This window comes from Trachinotus anak, unplaced genomic scaffold (assembly GCF_046630095.1).
Source record: "Trachinotus anak isolate AG129_WGS33_773 ecotype Australia unplaced genomic scaffold, CSIRO_AGI_Tana_v1 ptg000032l, whole genome shotgun sequence".
Taxonomy (NCBI): domain Eukaryota; kingdom Metazoa; phylum Chordata; class Actinopteri; order Carangiformes; family Carangidae; genus Trachinotus; species Trachinotus anak.
In genome coordinates, this window is record NW_027273883.1 from 862,116 (window position 1) to 878,685 (window position 16,570).

The 16,570-nt window shown below is 42.3% G+C and overlaps 1 protein-coding gene across 11 annotated transcripts in view; it reads left to right on the forward strand.

Moving 5' to 3' along the window:
* Nucleotides 1-3,807: 3,807 nt before the first annotated feature.
* Nucleotides 3,808-16,570, forward strand: part of LOC139613515 (sodium bicarbonate cotransporter 3-like) — a 47,830-nt gene continuing 35,067 nt past the window's right edge. For 2 of the 11 annotated variants that reach the window (XM_071470219.1, XM_071470221.1), the window contains exon 1: nucleotides 15,438-15,761. In XM_071470219.1, coding sequence (XP_071326320.1) covers nucleotides 15,705-15,761 — 57 coding nt within the window. In that variant the 5' untranslated portion in view covers nucleotides 15,438-15,704. Of the gene's footprint in view, nucleotides 3,984-15,434; nucleotides 15,762-16,570 lie in introns of those variants that run through there. The other 9 variants (XM_071470217.1, XM_071470225.1, XM_071470218.1 and 6 more) reach the window with 9 other exon arrangements.

The following is a 16,570-nucleotide window of genomic DNA, read 5'->3' on the forward strand; positions in this document are numbered from 1 at the left end:
TTTATTTCTGTCAGTATTTTCCTGGAACGCTCTGATCCAGGTCTGGAATCCAGGTCAGGGACTGGTCCACTGTTTGACTGAATCCTGCCCCAGTTTCTAACTGGCTCCTGGTCGACTGAGTTTTTGGATAGAAATGTTCTTTCATCCACTTTTCTGCTGAAACGTGCTCGTGCAGTTTTCTTCATACTCTAAATTAAAATGAATCTAAAGGTGGAGCCGACCTGATACAAATAAAACACCTGTTACCTGGTTTTCCTCGTTCAGCAGATACAGGCCGCTGAAACATTTTAATATAGAAGCTGTGGACTGAACAATAAAGGTGATGGAGTTATATAATGCACAGCAGGTCAAAGGTCATGTGAAATATTAATTATAGAGCGGTGCAGGGCCTCGTCTCCTGCCGACTGCTCAACGTTTAATCTGCTCTGTTAATGAAAACCAGGCAGAGCGAAGCTGTTTTTAACTTCAGATCAGCAGGAAAAAAACACCTGATATTAACACATCACACATTCACATTAGACTGCAGAGGCCCTGCTGTCCTGCATCACTTTATTATGTCATGATTATTGGACAATAAGATATTATAATAGTGAATAACTATCAATAAGTTGTAAGTTTTATGAGATAGAAACTCATAATTAGAAATTAGTTTTAAGTTTTAAAGGTCCCATGGTTTAAATATTTTCTCATTAACTTTCTCATAAGTGTGAGGATGTTTTCTTATTTTCATTCCTGGTTTTAAGTCATAATTAAGAGATACACTCATGAGATCTCACAATGTCAAACATTCCCATTTTCTTCATTGTTAAAAACAAAAACTCACGATGAATCTTTTTAAGTGGCAGAGATGGTCTTTCATACAGGACAGCAAGAGGAAAAAAATCCAAACTACAATGAAAATCTGCGATCAGAAAGATTTTATTTCACGGCTCCACAAAATAAAAACAAAAAAAAACATAGTAGATATTTGAGATTTGAAATATTGTGTTTTTTTAATTCCACACTGAATATACTCTGGAAACCATCTGATGTTATTTTCCTGAAGAAACCGTTTAAATAAAGGACTCTGAGGGCGGCCAGAGGCTGCTGCGCTGCTTTGTGGGAACAACAATGACTTGACTGTAATGAAATAATCTGTCAGGATTACAGCAGCAGGAGGGAAACGCTACACAAACATGAAGCTGCTAATCACAGATAAGCTGTTCAAAAGGCCACTTTACTGAGAAACCGTGTCACGGCTGATTCCTGTGGCTCCTCCAACATGATTTAGGCAGATTTTAACAATTATAATTTAGTTTTTCACCTTCAGATGAACTTCATTATAATCTTTCCCACAGGCGAAGGAAGGCTGGTGCATTCATGGGCTGTTTTAGAGACTGGGAAAAATGACTTCCCGGCTTGCAGACATATCAATGTTATTCTTCTTTTTCACAATGTTCGGTTTGTTGTGCTTTTTGTTTGTCTTCCAGGTGTGATTGTCCTTCAGCCGGTCTCCTCTGCACTGTGTCATTCCCCATGTTTCTCATGATGCCTTTTAATGTGCTTTACTGCACTGTATTAGCAGGAGACCAGTGGATCAACAGACGTCATTAAAGTGACTACAATCACCTCCCTTCACACACAGGGAAACCTTACAGATGGTCCACAATTTAGCAGCCCGTCTGGTTTTTGAGCAGCCCAGAAGGGCTCCTGCCAGCCTGCTTCTCACTGGCCTACACTGGCTACCCATGATGAATACACAGATAGCAAATAAAAAGTTATTATGTGTTTTATGAGCAGTCTGCTGACACCACTCTCACACCGCTCTCTAAAATCCACTGATTTGAATTTGAACGCTGTTTATTTATTTTATTCGTATCTAAATTAGTTTGCAATTCGTGCCAACAGGATTTTTTAATACAGTTATGTTTCTTTTTGGATAAATGAATATGCTCTGCAATAAATAAGACGTATGACTGTGTTCAATGTGTGGACTTTCACAATTCAACACATTTTCTAGTTTTTGAAGACAGTCATTTTTATCCTCTTGCAGGACCAGTAATTCTTGTCCCACTGTACATACAAGGGTCTAATACTGTGAATTAAGATGCAGGTATTTGCTGAGAACCTCACTGATATGTAGTCCCATTAGAAATACTAATATGTGCACTTTGTTGCTTGAGACTTTTAAGATGTGTGATACCTTCTCCAAACATCATTAAGGTAGTCACACAGCTGCTGTAGGTAAATACTCAGGTTCAGTTTGCAGGTGGAGCTCCTTCCCTGAGTTAGAGAGCAAAACAACATTCAACAGGTGGAGAGCTCTGATGCTGCAACTAAACATCCAGCAGCAAAAGCAACGCTCTGAAATACCTGCATCATGTGATGGATCCTCTCTCCTGCACACAGTGATATCCTCAGCTCAGCTCCCCACAAACATCAGATACAATAAACTGGTAAAAAAAAGATGTTCTGCAAAACAGAGGATCAACACTGTGTGCACGGTAATGCAGTTTTAAAAGCAATTGTTCTAAATGTTAACTAGCAAATAGTAGCACATAATAAAAAATAAGAAGAATATGATCAGTTATTTGCAGCGTTGATGTTTAAAATCAGATTAATTTATGGAAATCCTGATTTACCAGGTGACAGTAATTTATTCTAGGAAAGTCATTTTCTAACGTGATTAACATTCAACATTCAACTCAACTAAATTCTGTATTTTTAAAAGTGAAAAATATATGTATTTCCATTGAAAAAAACAAATGATCTCCTCATGTCCTCTCTGGGCCTCCGTACCATCCTGTCAGACTGTTATTGGCAGATGGATGTGCTACCAAAACAACTAATACTGAAATACCTGCAGCTTTGTCAGTGCTGCTCTTCCACCACGTTTCAACTGTTTCTAACTGCTTGTTACTTTTCAGATTAACATTTTGTGTCTAACACAAACTATGATGCATTGTTAGAGATGAAACCACCAGAACATGTGTAAAGCAGCTAAAATTAGCCCCTTAATGTATTGCTCATATTAATACATCAAGAATAATGATCCAATACTATAATAAGATAAGACGGACCTCTCTGGCGGGGGCCACGCTGCATAATGACCACTTCTGCCTTTGATACTTTAAGTACATGCTTTGGCAGGAGGCCAACTTCTGTACTTCCACTTAAGGATCATTTTGAAAAACTTTTACCTGTGATTAAGTATTTTTTAGTATTTAGTGTTGCAACTTTTATTTAAGTTAATGATATAAATACTTCTTCTACCACTGCTAATGTGATGTGATTGCACAGTAAATGTACATACCACCCACCTCTGTCAAATATAAAACAAAGCATGATTTAAGATGCTGTTTATAAAAAAGCTACAGAGATAACACAGTAAATCTGTTTATATAAAATCTTCTTTCTTCAGTAAAAGTGCAGTATATACATAGTTCTTATTAATGACTTATAATAAAATAATTTAGTTTTCAAACAGTATGAATGTATGAAATGCATCATGATCTTGAACTGTGCTATAAAACAAAGATTAAAATAGAGAGTAATTAAAGGTAAAATAATATATTTAACATGATACTGGTGATAACCGGTGGAGATGAAATCACTGATCTGGTTTCACTGGATGAATAATAAAGTTTGTTGTGGCAACTCAACCAACACCTGAAGTGAAGGAGAAGAGGCTCCCATGCTTTGTTACCGTCGTAGCTCCGCCCACTACACTTTCCCGCTCGATGATTGGTGGCAGTTAAACAACCGCTGCCCCGTCAACGGAGGACTGCGCTGTCAATCAAAAGGAGGCGGGCTTACAGCTGGAGTTAATAAATTCCAGACAGTTGCGAAGACGTGTCGGAGAGACGCGCTTTGAGCGGCCGGCGGCGGTGAGCTCGGCCCGGGTGACCCTATCCGCTCCCGGAGGACAGCGAGAGGAGGCTTCACGGCGTCTGCTGGAGATGGAGGAGGACCGGGGCGAGCAGATGAGACCTCTCCTCACATCTGTAAGTTCCCACTGGGCTCCCCAGTGAACCTGTTAGCCGGCGGCTAGCGACCCCTCCGCGGGCTGTGAATAGTCTCAGAAAGAGCACCGGGAGGAGCCCGGAGGCTTCCCTGAGGTGCTGTCCGCTGGCACACGCAGCCCTGTGCACTGGAAACCGTGAAAATGTCCGGTTGTTAACGGAGGAATTGTCAACAAGGTCTGAAACAGCGGCTGGAAACCGACTGCTTTGTTTTTAAGGGACCACGCTTGTGCCAGGAAGTGAAGTAATGATGCGTGCCGTTTTCTCGTTAGAAGAAAACTTCACGGACCTCCATTACAAAACTCTGTGATTCTTGGTCCCGAGAGTTGCCGCCAAATGAGAGAACGTTACAAACTGATGTAACAGAAAGATTGGACCTGTTCTGAAGTGGACTTGCATTCGGCACGAGTCACATCCACCCAGCTGTGCTCATTTTGATAAAATGTCAGCTTTTTTGTTGGCTTGGTTGTCATTCTTATCAGTCCGTTTACCACTGGAAGTCACCCTCCTGGGTGTTAGTGGTGAGTAGTTTAGCCTGTAAACAAGTTAAAATATTCTTTTTATGTAAGTACGGTCTGATCCATCTGTTGTAGATATGCAAAATATAAGAGTGTGTTTTAATGATTCAGAGCAACTGTCTTTAAATTGTGTGTGTAGTTTTACCAGCAAGCTCAGTGTGTATAACTAACAGTTTGACCTATGGACTTCGGTGTGAACACCATCACTTGTATCTCTTGTTGAAGTGGAAGGAAAAACTGGCGTTTAACCAGGAAACCTGAGCTTTAGCGCTTTATTATCAGCTTGTTGAAGTGTCAGTGAGCAAGGCAGTAATTAAAAGGTTTCAAGCCCCCAAACTGCCGAGCAGGTGGAGATGAGTGCATTGTGGTGAGATGATGAGTCACATCATGCCTGGAGGATACCAGGGTGTTAGTCAGCAGCAAGAGGCTGAAGTGCTCATAAACAAGGCAGAGAATCTCTACTTGTTCTAATGATGCTCTGTAGCTGACCTCCGACCTCTTGGGTCTGACAGATGGAGGATGGGGTTGATGTAGGTGAACATTAGTTAATTAACACACTGAACAAAGTTTGATTTCCTCACTTCAGAGGGTCCTCCGCATCCTGCTGGATGCTGCTCTGCTGTTACCACGGAGACGAGCATGTTGGTTTTAAAACTGATTAACTTTATTGAAAACTTTAGTGACTGACACCTGCTGTATAGAAACTGTGAGCTCTGTGGGTTAATGTCAGGAGGTGGAAGTAAAATGAATTTGAATTGTAAAATTTTAGTGCTTTGAGGCTCTTGATCTTAATTGCATTAAGATGATGAGACTACATATCCCATCAGTCCAAACCTCATCAAACAGATCCAAAATATTTAAAGTGAAGTGTGTTCAGACGTGGGGGCCGTACAGTTAGAGCTGCAGTGCTCACAAAATGTGCCTGTTTACCAAACTTCCAAGATTTATACTTTATTAATTTTCATTTTCAATTTCTCTGCCAGTTATTTTTAGCCTAATGTCAGCAGCTTCTCATTTGTTGCTTCCTCTCATTTAAATGATGCCAGCTTCAGTAGATTATATCAGCTGTCTAATTAATGTTAATTAATTAATGGTTAATGAGCTCTCTCTAGGCCACTGACTGGACTCTGCCAAAGATTGTTTGTAAGTGAGGACACATCACTCTGTCACATCTTTTTAGGACTGCCAGTGAACTGTGTTTTTGTAGTTCAGCAGAGTGGGGACATTTCTCCTGAGAAACGATCAGCTGATTGCAGCTGGTTGGAGCTGGTTAAGCTCCGAGTTCTGGATCAGGAGCTCCAGGATCTGGATCAAGTAGTTTGTAAAGAATCAGGTGTAAGAGTCAGTTTGGTCCAGCTGTTACTTCACTGTGTCACACCAATCAATATCAATCAATAATCAGTGTTTCAGCTCTGCTGCTGCTCAGCTCAGTTTCAGCTTGTCAACATTAATTAGTGTCATTAGTGTTAATGAGGATTCATTTAGTAGCTGACACTGAAAACTGTAGGATTTCAGCTGATCTCAGATCTGAACTGAACCTTTTCTTCAGTCACTGACAAATGATAAAAGCTAAACTGTCAGTGGATTGAAGACTGCACTGATTTCTTCCACACATTTTAGCTCTTCTGGCCTCTAACAGTTGTTCAGATGAGCCAGTCTGAGGAGGTTTAGTGGGGAAACAGAGTTTGGTGGAGCTGGTCACAACTCATAAACATTACAAACTGATATGAGGGAACCCAGCTATACACAGATTCAATTAGAGGTCCAAAATACAAGAATAGGAGCGATTTTGTTGATAAAGCAGGTCTAGGTTCTGTATTAATACTGTGAAAGCACTCAGTCCACAGAGAAATGCACAGAGACCTGTTGTTACTAGAGCTCCAGGGAGAAGCCTGAGAGAGGAGATGTAAAACTACCCTGAGATGGTTTTTGGCTAAAACCACAAATATATCTTCAACACTAAAGAAGTGTAGAACATGGGGCCTTTAAAGCTGGAGTCTGACTCTCAGCAGAGTGTTTGTGTGTCTCTGAAGGCCTCTGTTCTCCTGCTTCGTGTTTGTTGGTGCTGTTGCTGGTCTGCACTCAGTTTTATCACTAGCAGATGTGTCTGTGTGAGCACACTGGATTTTTCTGTAACACCGTGCTCTTACCTTTAATCTGCTGCTTCCTGTCTGCTGATGCTCCATGGAAACTGAGGTGGAACTGTTCACTCGCTCCATTCAAAGGGCCCTGAGCCGTGAACAATGCCAGCAGCAGCGTGGAGCTGTGAGGCAGACACACAGGCTGCAGGGCTCTGATGGAGCAGCTTATTGTTCGGTGCAGATGGAGGCGGAAGCGGCAGCTCTCTGAAGGGTTTCAGCTCCACAATAATACAACATTTATTAGGCTGTTTGGTCCCGAGCAGCAGCAGCAGGAGGTCAAACACGGTCAGACTGTGGTCCTGATGGGGACATTAGCCTCAGCCCAGGTCAGAGGTCAGTCATGGTCGATGTAGAGCTTAGGTGATAAGTTGATTGGTTGGTACAAAACCTGAAAACCTCAAGTTTTTGTGGAAAAAAAAAAAAGTTATGTGTTGTCAAGGTTACTTGGCGGCAGAAACGGTGCTTTGCAATGTAACTGTAAGGATGGACACAAACCCTCCGTAGACCAGATTGTCTCATTTCTTTGGTCTGTGACGGCTACTAAGGGCCACAACTTCGAACACCTGGTCCTCTGAACTGGGACACAGCTCAGTGTGTTTTCAGCCTCTGGTCGACCAGTGGAGGTTCTGTCATGATGCTGGCACGAGGGTGAAGATCATGTGATGTTCAGTTCACCCTGTGAACATCATGTTTCACATCCTCCCCACTCACTGATCCATCAGCTGTTTGAACCCGCCCACAGTGTTTGATTGACAGCAAAGACAGAGATTAAAATAACGAGCAATGTGTTAATGCTGCTTTAACACACACACACACACACACACACACACACACACACACACACACACACACACACACACACACACACAGTGGCAGTGTGTACAGGTTGGTGTTGTGGTGTTGTGTCTCTGGGGATTCGTGTTGACGTCAGCAGACTCTTCCTCCGGTGGCCCGCCGCTCTCTGGTGGGCTGTTTCACTGGTTCCTGTCAGGATGGAAACCCGGTCCGCAGGGAAACAGAAGAAGAAACTGTACTGGAGGGATGGATGTGAAGTGTATTTGTTGTTGTTGTTGTTGTTGTTGTTGTTGTTGTTGTTGTTTGTTCTGCTTTTTGTTTGTGTGTGTATGGATCAGAAACTGGAGGCGGGTCAACACTTCATGGTTTCTGCTGAACATTAACACAGTGATGCTCCCAAACATCTGGAGAAGATTTAGATGATCGACAGACAAAATTGGGTCGACTTTAAAAAACAAATAACAAGTCTGGCCTCAGACGGTGTTGCATTATGATCTCATCCAGCAGCAGCCAGTCTGATATGTGCAAGCTCACATTCCCAGTGTCTTATTTCATATCGTGAACTCTCTCCTTCTCATCACCATGTGATGCAATGAAAGATAATTAAGTTTCCTGATGTAAAATTCTTCCTCATAGTTTTAAACTTCTTTGCACTTTGTCGTCTGATAAACCTTCAAATTCACACATCTGTTGTCAAACTGGACCAACTGGATCCCATTTCCTGTCTCAGCTGTGTTTGTTCTCTGTCTGAACGCCCACTTAATCCCCGAACAATGTGACCTTAATGTTAGTTTACTTGTTTAGAAATGCATGTGTCACAGTGTCTCATCTGTTTTGTTGCTTCTTGTCTCATTCTCTCTGGGATTGTAGACACTTTTCTGATTCCTAAAACTTCAGGTCAAATTTCCCAATCATTCACAAGAAATATAAAACTCTAACAGACAGATTTTCTGCTCCCTTTGCTGTGCCTCAGAGGATGAACCCACAGCCTCACCTTGGTGGAGGGATGGGTTTTAAATATTTAAAGTTGTATCTGCAGTTTGCTGGAACAGTGAGAGGGAATCTGTTGTAACTGAACAGTTTCCTCTCTCTGTGTGTGTGTGTGTGTGTGTGTGTGTGTGTGTGTGTGTGTGTGTGTGTGTGTGTGTTAGGTTGGGTCCGGTTCTTGTGGATTATCATTAAGATATTTACAGCTGCTGTGCATTTGCACGATCTCTGTCCTAAAAGTATAATTTACTGTTTGGATTCAGGTCATGCTTCAGGTTATGAGACTGAAAATGATTAAAAAAAATAAACGAGAAAGGCAAATTTGTTCAGGTTAGATAAGCAGCTAAAGACAAATAGTGAAGACAAACAGAGAAATCTGAGAAAAGCTGATGGAGAAAAACCAAAGCCTCAGCAGGGAGAATAGTCTGGAAACAGTACTGGAGACTTTCTTAATTATTTATTGATGCCATATACAAGATGCTCCAGTGCACATTTTAATTGTCAAGTACTTTGAATAAGATTTTACCAAGCATCAACCTCCAGGTCTGAAACCTCAAGCATCAACAGTGAAGGTGCTGCAGTTCCTCTAACGACCACTAGAGTCTGGCTCCAGTAGTGAGTCAGTCCCACAGACTCCCATGTTCAAATGTCCGACTTTACAGCAGAAAGAAACATGTTTACAGCCTGGTACAGAAACTGTTCTGGTCTCTGGAGATCATTTCCTCCTTCATGACACCTGTACGGCTGAATTTATACAACTCACCTGTTTACATTTTATTAAGGACTAAATGATGGAGAATTGAGGGTGTGGCCTCTTTGAGTGACAGGTGTGTGATTGCCACAAAGCATCATGCACCAAGTCTCAACTCCACACCCGCCCCACCTCTTTGACCATATTTGGATTAGCTGGGAGTTGGGGGCGGAGTCAGGCACTGCCAAGTCGGTGACAGTGGAGCGGCTCAGTCACCTGTCACAGAATCTACGTTCATCTTTATTTACAGTCTGAGGTAACAGAGGTAATCAATATGTGGTGGTCAGGGTTGATAATAAATCAATGTAAATGAAACACTGATGTCTTGATCTTATGAACTGACACATGTTGATAGTGTCACCAACTTAAGCTTTGATTGGCTCAGCTGTTTTCTGATTGTTGACAGAAGTGGACATGTGGGCGGGGATTCAGACGTGTGTGTGTGTGTGTGTGTGTGTGTGTGTCACGTGGAGGCTGTTTGCCTGCTGCATCCTGTGATCCAACACCACTGCTTTCTGATGCAGCCAATATAAAATGCTGTTTTAGCCTCCTGCAGTTGCCATGACGACAGAAACACAAAGATGTTGATAACAACAGCTGGACTGTAAGAACAGCTGGACTGTAGAGAAACTGGTTCAGAGGCCTCTAAATGTTCCTGGGAGTTGGGGTGGTAGAGTTTGTGGTCTGATTCTGCCTCTGTTAGTGATTTCCTACAGTTCCCAGAATGCTTGTCAGCAGTGGAACCTGTTATGAAAAAGACGTGGTCTCTGAAGAATCAAGCGATGTATATTTCATTAATTAAACAGTCATGAAAATATTCTGCAGATGAATCGATGAGGATGATAATGTTAGTTCCAGTCCTCTGAAATTTCTTCCCATAGAAGCCAGAAGCAGAGAAGCCTGGTCTCAGGTTACATCTGCTCAGCTTTAACACAGTCAGGTGATGCAGTCTGACTCTCTCTGGCTCCCTCAGCTTTTCAGTTATCTTATCCAGCTGGAAATCAATGGGCCTCATGCAAGAACATTTTCATGTTGTTGTCCTAAAATCTTTCTCACTTTTTTAATGATGTTTATTTCTTTTGAGAGTCGGATTCACCAAACTGTTTACTGCACAGATGTGTCCTAAATGACTCACTTCAGCCTGATTTATTCCACCTGCAGACCTGGAGGTGAATGTGGGTGAGATTTCATCATTCATCAGTCTGAACCTCCTGTTTACAGACAGGGTTCATTCAGTTCATTCACTGACATGTTACAAAAGAGTAAGAAGAAGAATTGAACAGTGCATAGCTTCAGTCCTGCAGCCAGTGGTGAAATGTTAGTAACACAGCTGCCAGCGTCATGTCGTCTCATCTCCAGCTGCAGTTAGCAGGCTAACTGTTTACCAGTCAACAATGGGCTGAACAGCATCTGAACTTTTAAGATTAATGATCTAAATACAGTGAATGAGGCTGCAGAGGTCGACTGTTGTGTGTTTGTGGAGATGAGGCGGTTGAAGCTCACCTGTGACCAGAGGTTTGACTTTCAGCACGGGCATTGTCAGATGTGCCCATGAGCAAGGCGCTGTATCTCATGTGCCTGTTGAACAGTGTTAATATAAAGCACCTAGCTAAACATTTAATGTCTTTATTTTAATGTCTGTCATCTAATATCGTTCTACATATGGAGAATTAAATTGCAGCTCTATAAACGCTCACTAATGTACAATCATATTATAGTAGATTATATTACCATCATCGTACAGTGTATATTCAGCGGTATATTCAGTATGGCTATGGGTCTGTCTGTCTGTCTGTCTGTCCGTCTCTGTCTGTCTGTCTGTCTGTCCGTCTCTGTCTGTCTGTCCGTCCGGCCGTCTGTCTGTCTGTCCCTGTCTGTCTGTTTGTCTCTGTCTGTCTCTCTGTCTGTCCGTCTGTCTGTCCATCTGTCCATCTGTCTGTCTGTCCGTCTGTCTGCCAGAGGAAACATCATGTGGTTGTAAAGATCTTAAAGGTTCTTCCTCTGCAGAGCAGGAACAGGTTCAGAACATGTGATGAAGACCTGACCAGTAGATTTGAGTCGATGTAATAAAGGTGGAGGTGAGGTCATGTGACCACCAGACTGTTTCCAGACAGGATTCATCCTCTGGGAACCAGCATCTCCTGAGCCCGTCGCTGCTTTCTGATCTCACAGTTAGGAAGTCTATTATTGACAGTGACCTGACCTCTGTGTGTGTGTGTGTGTGTGTGTGTGTGTGTGTGTGTGTGTGTTGGCTGGTGTGAATTTTCGCACAGTTCCCAGTGTGTTTAGGAAACCTGCCTCCAGTCCAGATGCGGTTTCATGTGGTTTTTCCTCTCAGCTGGTTTTCCTAATATGGGAGCAACAGCACAGACTGGGAGACTTGTCTCTGGTCTCCTGGGAGTCCTGGGAGCTAAACTGGTTTTATTATGGCTACGTGTGTGTTGGTGCGTGTGTGTTTGGGGGTGGGGGGTGTTGTTCTCTTTAAGCTGCTGGGAGTCTAGTGAAATGACCTGTGTGATTATTTTGATTATTGATCAATCTGCTGATTAATCGATTAGTGTATGGATTGTGAGCAAGTAGTGGAAAACTCCCATCACAGCCTCTCAGAGCCCACTGTGACCTCTCTACGCAGAGAGATTTCATTTCAGAGCCCCAGCAATTAGTCAATTAGATGATCACTGGATCAACAGAAAATTAATCAGAAAGTATTTTGATAATTGTTTAATCTTTTAAGTCAGTGGTCGTGAAAGTGCAGTCAGATGTTCTCTGACTTCAGCTTCTCTGAGAATCTTCTCTGTTTTATTATATCATCCAAACACACATCACCTTCAAATATGAGAAACTGTGATGGACTTATAACTTTAACTTTAACTAATAAGACATTAATTGATTTGGAAAAAAAAAAAATCATTAATCAACTGATTGATCAATAGTGAGCTTCAGTTAGTTGCGGCCCCATTTCATCTTATATCATGTGACACAGAAGAGCTGCAAATTTCCACCTTTGAGAAGCTTGAACCAGAAAATGCTTGAAAAAAACGACTGAAACAATAATCAGTCATTTTTATCTGGAGGTGCTCGTCAGAAGCTCGTTGTTTTTCTGTTAATTCTTTAAATTTTTTAGATACATGGAGTTCAGAATCCTCACTGCTGAAGTGCCTCTGAGCCCAACACTGAACCCTGTCCAGCTCCAGGCTTTTTTTTTTTTCCCAGAGTGCACTGCTTCCTGTTTCCCTCCCCCTCAGATGAATGGGTTTATTGTCCCCTCAGATCTGCTCCAAGCACCAATAAAAATGAGTTGTGACTAGATTGTTTTGATTTTACATAAGTGTATATTTGTTCAGATTTTTATCTTGGAGACTGAGTGTGATGTGAAACCACCTGCACTGGCACAATGACCTGGGCTTTTCAAAATAAAGCACCTCACAAGAGGCTGTTTAATGGGACCATCAGTTTTAGGTGTTTACTTAAAAGCCACTATCTGACATTAATGTGCCCTCTTACACTCAGTCATGTTTTCACGTCACCTGTAAACCTGCAGACTGAGCTGTGACATCACAGCTCACCTGTCGGTGGCTGTTGCCTCTCAGATTCAGCTGATGATTCACTGTGGGTCCATCACTGCCAGACACCTTTCACTGTCATCTCACACAGTGTAAAAATAAATCGAGGGCTGTATTTAGTTTGTCCAATTCTCTAGATGACCTTTAACATCTCTCTGACATGTTAAAGGTCATTTATTTTCCTTTATTTGATTTCATTTCATTTTATTCGGAGTGTTGATCTCCACCAGAAGATATATTTGTGGTTTTAAGAACCAAAAACCATCTCAGTGTAGTTTTACATCTCCTCTCTCAGGTTCTCTCTGGAGCTCTAGTAACAACAGGTCAGTCAGCCAATCGGAGGAGACAATCTGATCCTCTCTTCTGGTTGGCTGACTGTTTTCTGAGTGATCCAATAAAAATACAGCAGATTTCAGGTAAACACTCAGAGAAACCAAATCATGAAAGCTTGGATGGTAGGTCCAGGTGGGCGGGGCTTGAGGCTTGGCTGAGGGCAGTGACTGTTTTGTTGTGACATCGCAAAGTTGCAGAAGTCCTGACGGCTGGTTTTAAGGCTCAGTGTCTGAATACAGGCTGTGTGCATTTCTCTGTGGACTGAGGCTTTGATACTTTCACAGTATTAATATAGAACCTAGACCTGCTTTATAATCACAAACACATGGACATCTACCTTTAGACTGTGTGGAGCTTTAAATCTTTGATTTAAAGCTTTAAATCTTTGATTTAAAGCTTCTGTTTTATATCTTTTTGTAAATTTAATACTTGTGACTTTTGGAAACGGAGGAAGTTAGAAAAAAGCTGCTGCTACTGAATATTTGTCAGATGACATTTGAAGTTGTTCTTGTTCCTTTTCTGAGCCTGTGGCAGAGTCGAGTTCTGTGTCTGTATTTGGTCATTTGTTTGTGGTTTTAGGAGCCCAGAAGTGTATGTGGGTGTGTGTGTGGGGGTGTGTGCACACCCACAAACACATGCATGCTGAAATAGAAGAGGAAATGTAAAAGCTTGTCTGTTGTGTGTTCATGTAGCAGCTTGTTGTTGTTTCTCAGTAGAATTCCTGAGCTGGAGACTGAGGCACGCTCAGGGAGGGAAGAGTTGGAAATCATCTGCTGTTCACAAACACAAAACCTAAAACTGGATCCTTCAAACGCTGAAGTGACTCATTCAGAGAAACATGAGCTCCCACCACTTAATTCATTTATGTCTACTACTGCTGATGTGGCCCTTAGAGCCATAATCACATTAAACCAACATGGCTGTCACACAGAGACTCCCAGTCAACAGGAGAATCAGCCTCCTGCTACAGGTTTAAAAAGCAATCGTGGAGTAAGGTCAAAGGTCAGAAGACAATAGAACCACAAATAAAGGTTCAGATTATTTCACATCCACAGGTTCACATGTAGTTAACGGAGGTGCTGGGGTGTGTTCTCATCCTGTTCATGCTTGTGACTGTTGTGTTAAATGTGGTGAATGGGATATAATCACTTGTTCAGGCCTTGACACACAACGTTCAAAATAAATAAATAAAGATTTCCCCAACATAAATAAATAAAGTGCTGAGAACTAAATGGCATCAATCAGTGATAAAAATGTCTACAAGACCAGTATAAGTTCCGGACTGCCAGACACTCAGTACTGACCTCCAGTCGGCCCAAATGCTTTCTCTGCTGTCTCGTCCTGACGTCAGGGAGCCGCAGGAGGTTTTCCTTTGTGACGCTCGGCCATGAGCTCCATTCATCAGGTGAAGAATTCCCACACCTTTGATAGTTGGGGTCAAGCTCTCTGGGATAAAGTCTCATTTTCTCTTTTTTTTTTTTTTAAGATATTTTTTTGGGCATTTTTTGCCTTTATTGACAGGACAGTAGAGAGTGACAGGACCTGTCCAGGAGCAGGAGCCGCCAGAACAGAGGGTGAAGGTGAACAGAGCGAAGCTTCCACACAACGAAATCTCGACAACGATGGGTCACTCCAGCCCGAGACTTGACTTCCTCTTTGTTGGTCTGGATTTATGACTCTTTGGTCTTGATTTTAAACTTTTTACTCAGGACATGGAGCTTGCTGGTTTTGAAGCAGAATTTTAATTTGGCACATGTGGATCTAGACTCAGGACTTCTTGATGATCATGATGTGGCCTTAAGGCCCTTCGTTGACCTTGGACATGACGTGGGAACTGTCGGTCTTGAGTTGGTATGTGTTGGTCTTGACTTGGGACTTTGGACTCGGGACTTGGTTTTGGCTTAAGTCTTGACATTGCACTTAACATGCAACCTGTTGCTCTTAAGACCGGACTTGGGACCTGTTGCTCTTGACTTTAGAATTGATTTTGGAGCATGCTGGTCTTGATTTGGGATTTTTGACTCCTGACATGTGGCTCTTGACCTGGGATTTGTGTGTCTGCACTTGGACCTTGTTGGTCTGGATGTGGCCTGGTCCTGACTTGGGACTTGTTGGTTCAGACTCTGAACTTGATAGACTCTGATCCTGCACAGTCAGCAGAGCGTTAGCAGAAGCCTCAGAGGAGAAATGAGGTGTGAGCAGTTCTGTGTTGTTTCAGTTCAGGACGTGACTCTGCTCTTTGTCTCTTTCCTGCTCTGAAATGTGTCTGACACCCCGCCTCCTGGTTTTTTTTTTTTTTTTTTTTAATCTTGCTGTGTTTGCAGACTTCCAGGCTGCTCTGACAGGCGCTCACTGAAGCAGCACACTCGACTATAAATACATGAATCATATCAGAGGCTCTGCTGGCAGCACAGCGTCTGTGTTTACTTGCTGGACCTGGACGACTCCAGATCCACACACCACTGTTGACAGCTAACGTACAAGCTGCTGGATCTCTTCTACGCAGCCTTCTGCTTTCACACTGTGGGGAGGAGTTCACCACCAGAAAGTTTTCCTCTTGCTCTTTCTCTGTTTTTTCCCTGAGTCAGAGGAGTTGATTTGACGCAGAGGAGACTATGGGAGACTTCTGGGGAGATATTGCCAGTCAGAGGGTGGCCAGAGCCATGTCACTGGTACGTGTCTGCAGTTTTTCACTGTCAAAAAACTTTGTGATTCATGTTGTCAGATTGAAAACAGCCTGGAAAGCTTGTGGTCGGGGCTCCTGTGGGTTCACTTCACACAGAAGTAACAGATCATGATGTCGTAGCTGCACCCAGCGCCCAAAACGTGACGACTGATGAGTTTAACTTCATCAGAAACATTTATGAAACATTTGAGGAAATGAGACCGTGAAACAGGAAAAGACCTCAGTGACAGAAGCGAACAAGTCTGCAAAGATGAAGTGCAAAAGGCAAACACACACACACACACACACACACACACACACACACACACACACACACCAACATCCTGCCTCTGCTTACAAAGTTTAATATGAAAATACTATGAAAGTTGATTAATGCAGTAATGATTACAGCCTGAAATCACAAATCAGATTCAAGGCTGCACGATGTTGGAAAGAACAGATGTTTCTATACTTTTACCTATTTTTGTGGCATTTCTGCTTTTATTTTGTAGCAACAGTAGAGATAGACAGGTGTGGAGAGAGAGAGAATGACATGTTGACCTGAATCCAGGTCCAGCCTGGTCAACATCAGGTTTTCTGCTCATATTGTGATTATTTTGACAGATGAGATGAGTCACGGGTTTAGTTGGATTGGTCATTTTTGCATTTAATTTAAAAAATATTAAAATATTAATTATGATTTGACCAAACAGGGATGTGATGTGTGAATTTGATTTGTTAGGTCCTCACAAACTCCTCTCCTGTGATTTGGATATTGCACTTTGCATTTTGAGATTCAGCCTGAATTCTATCTTT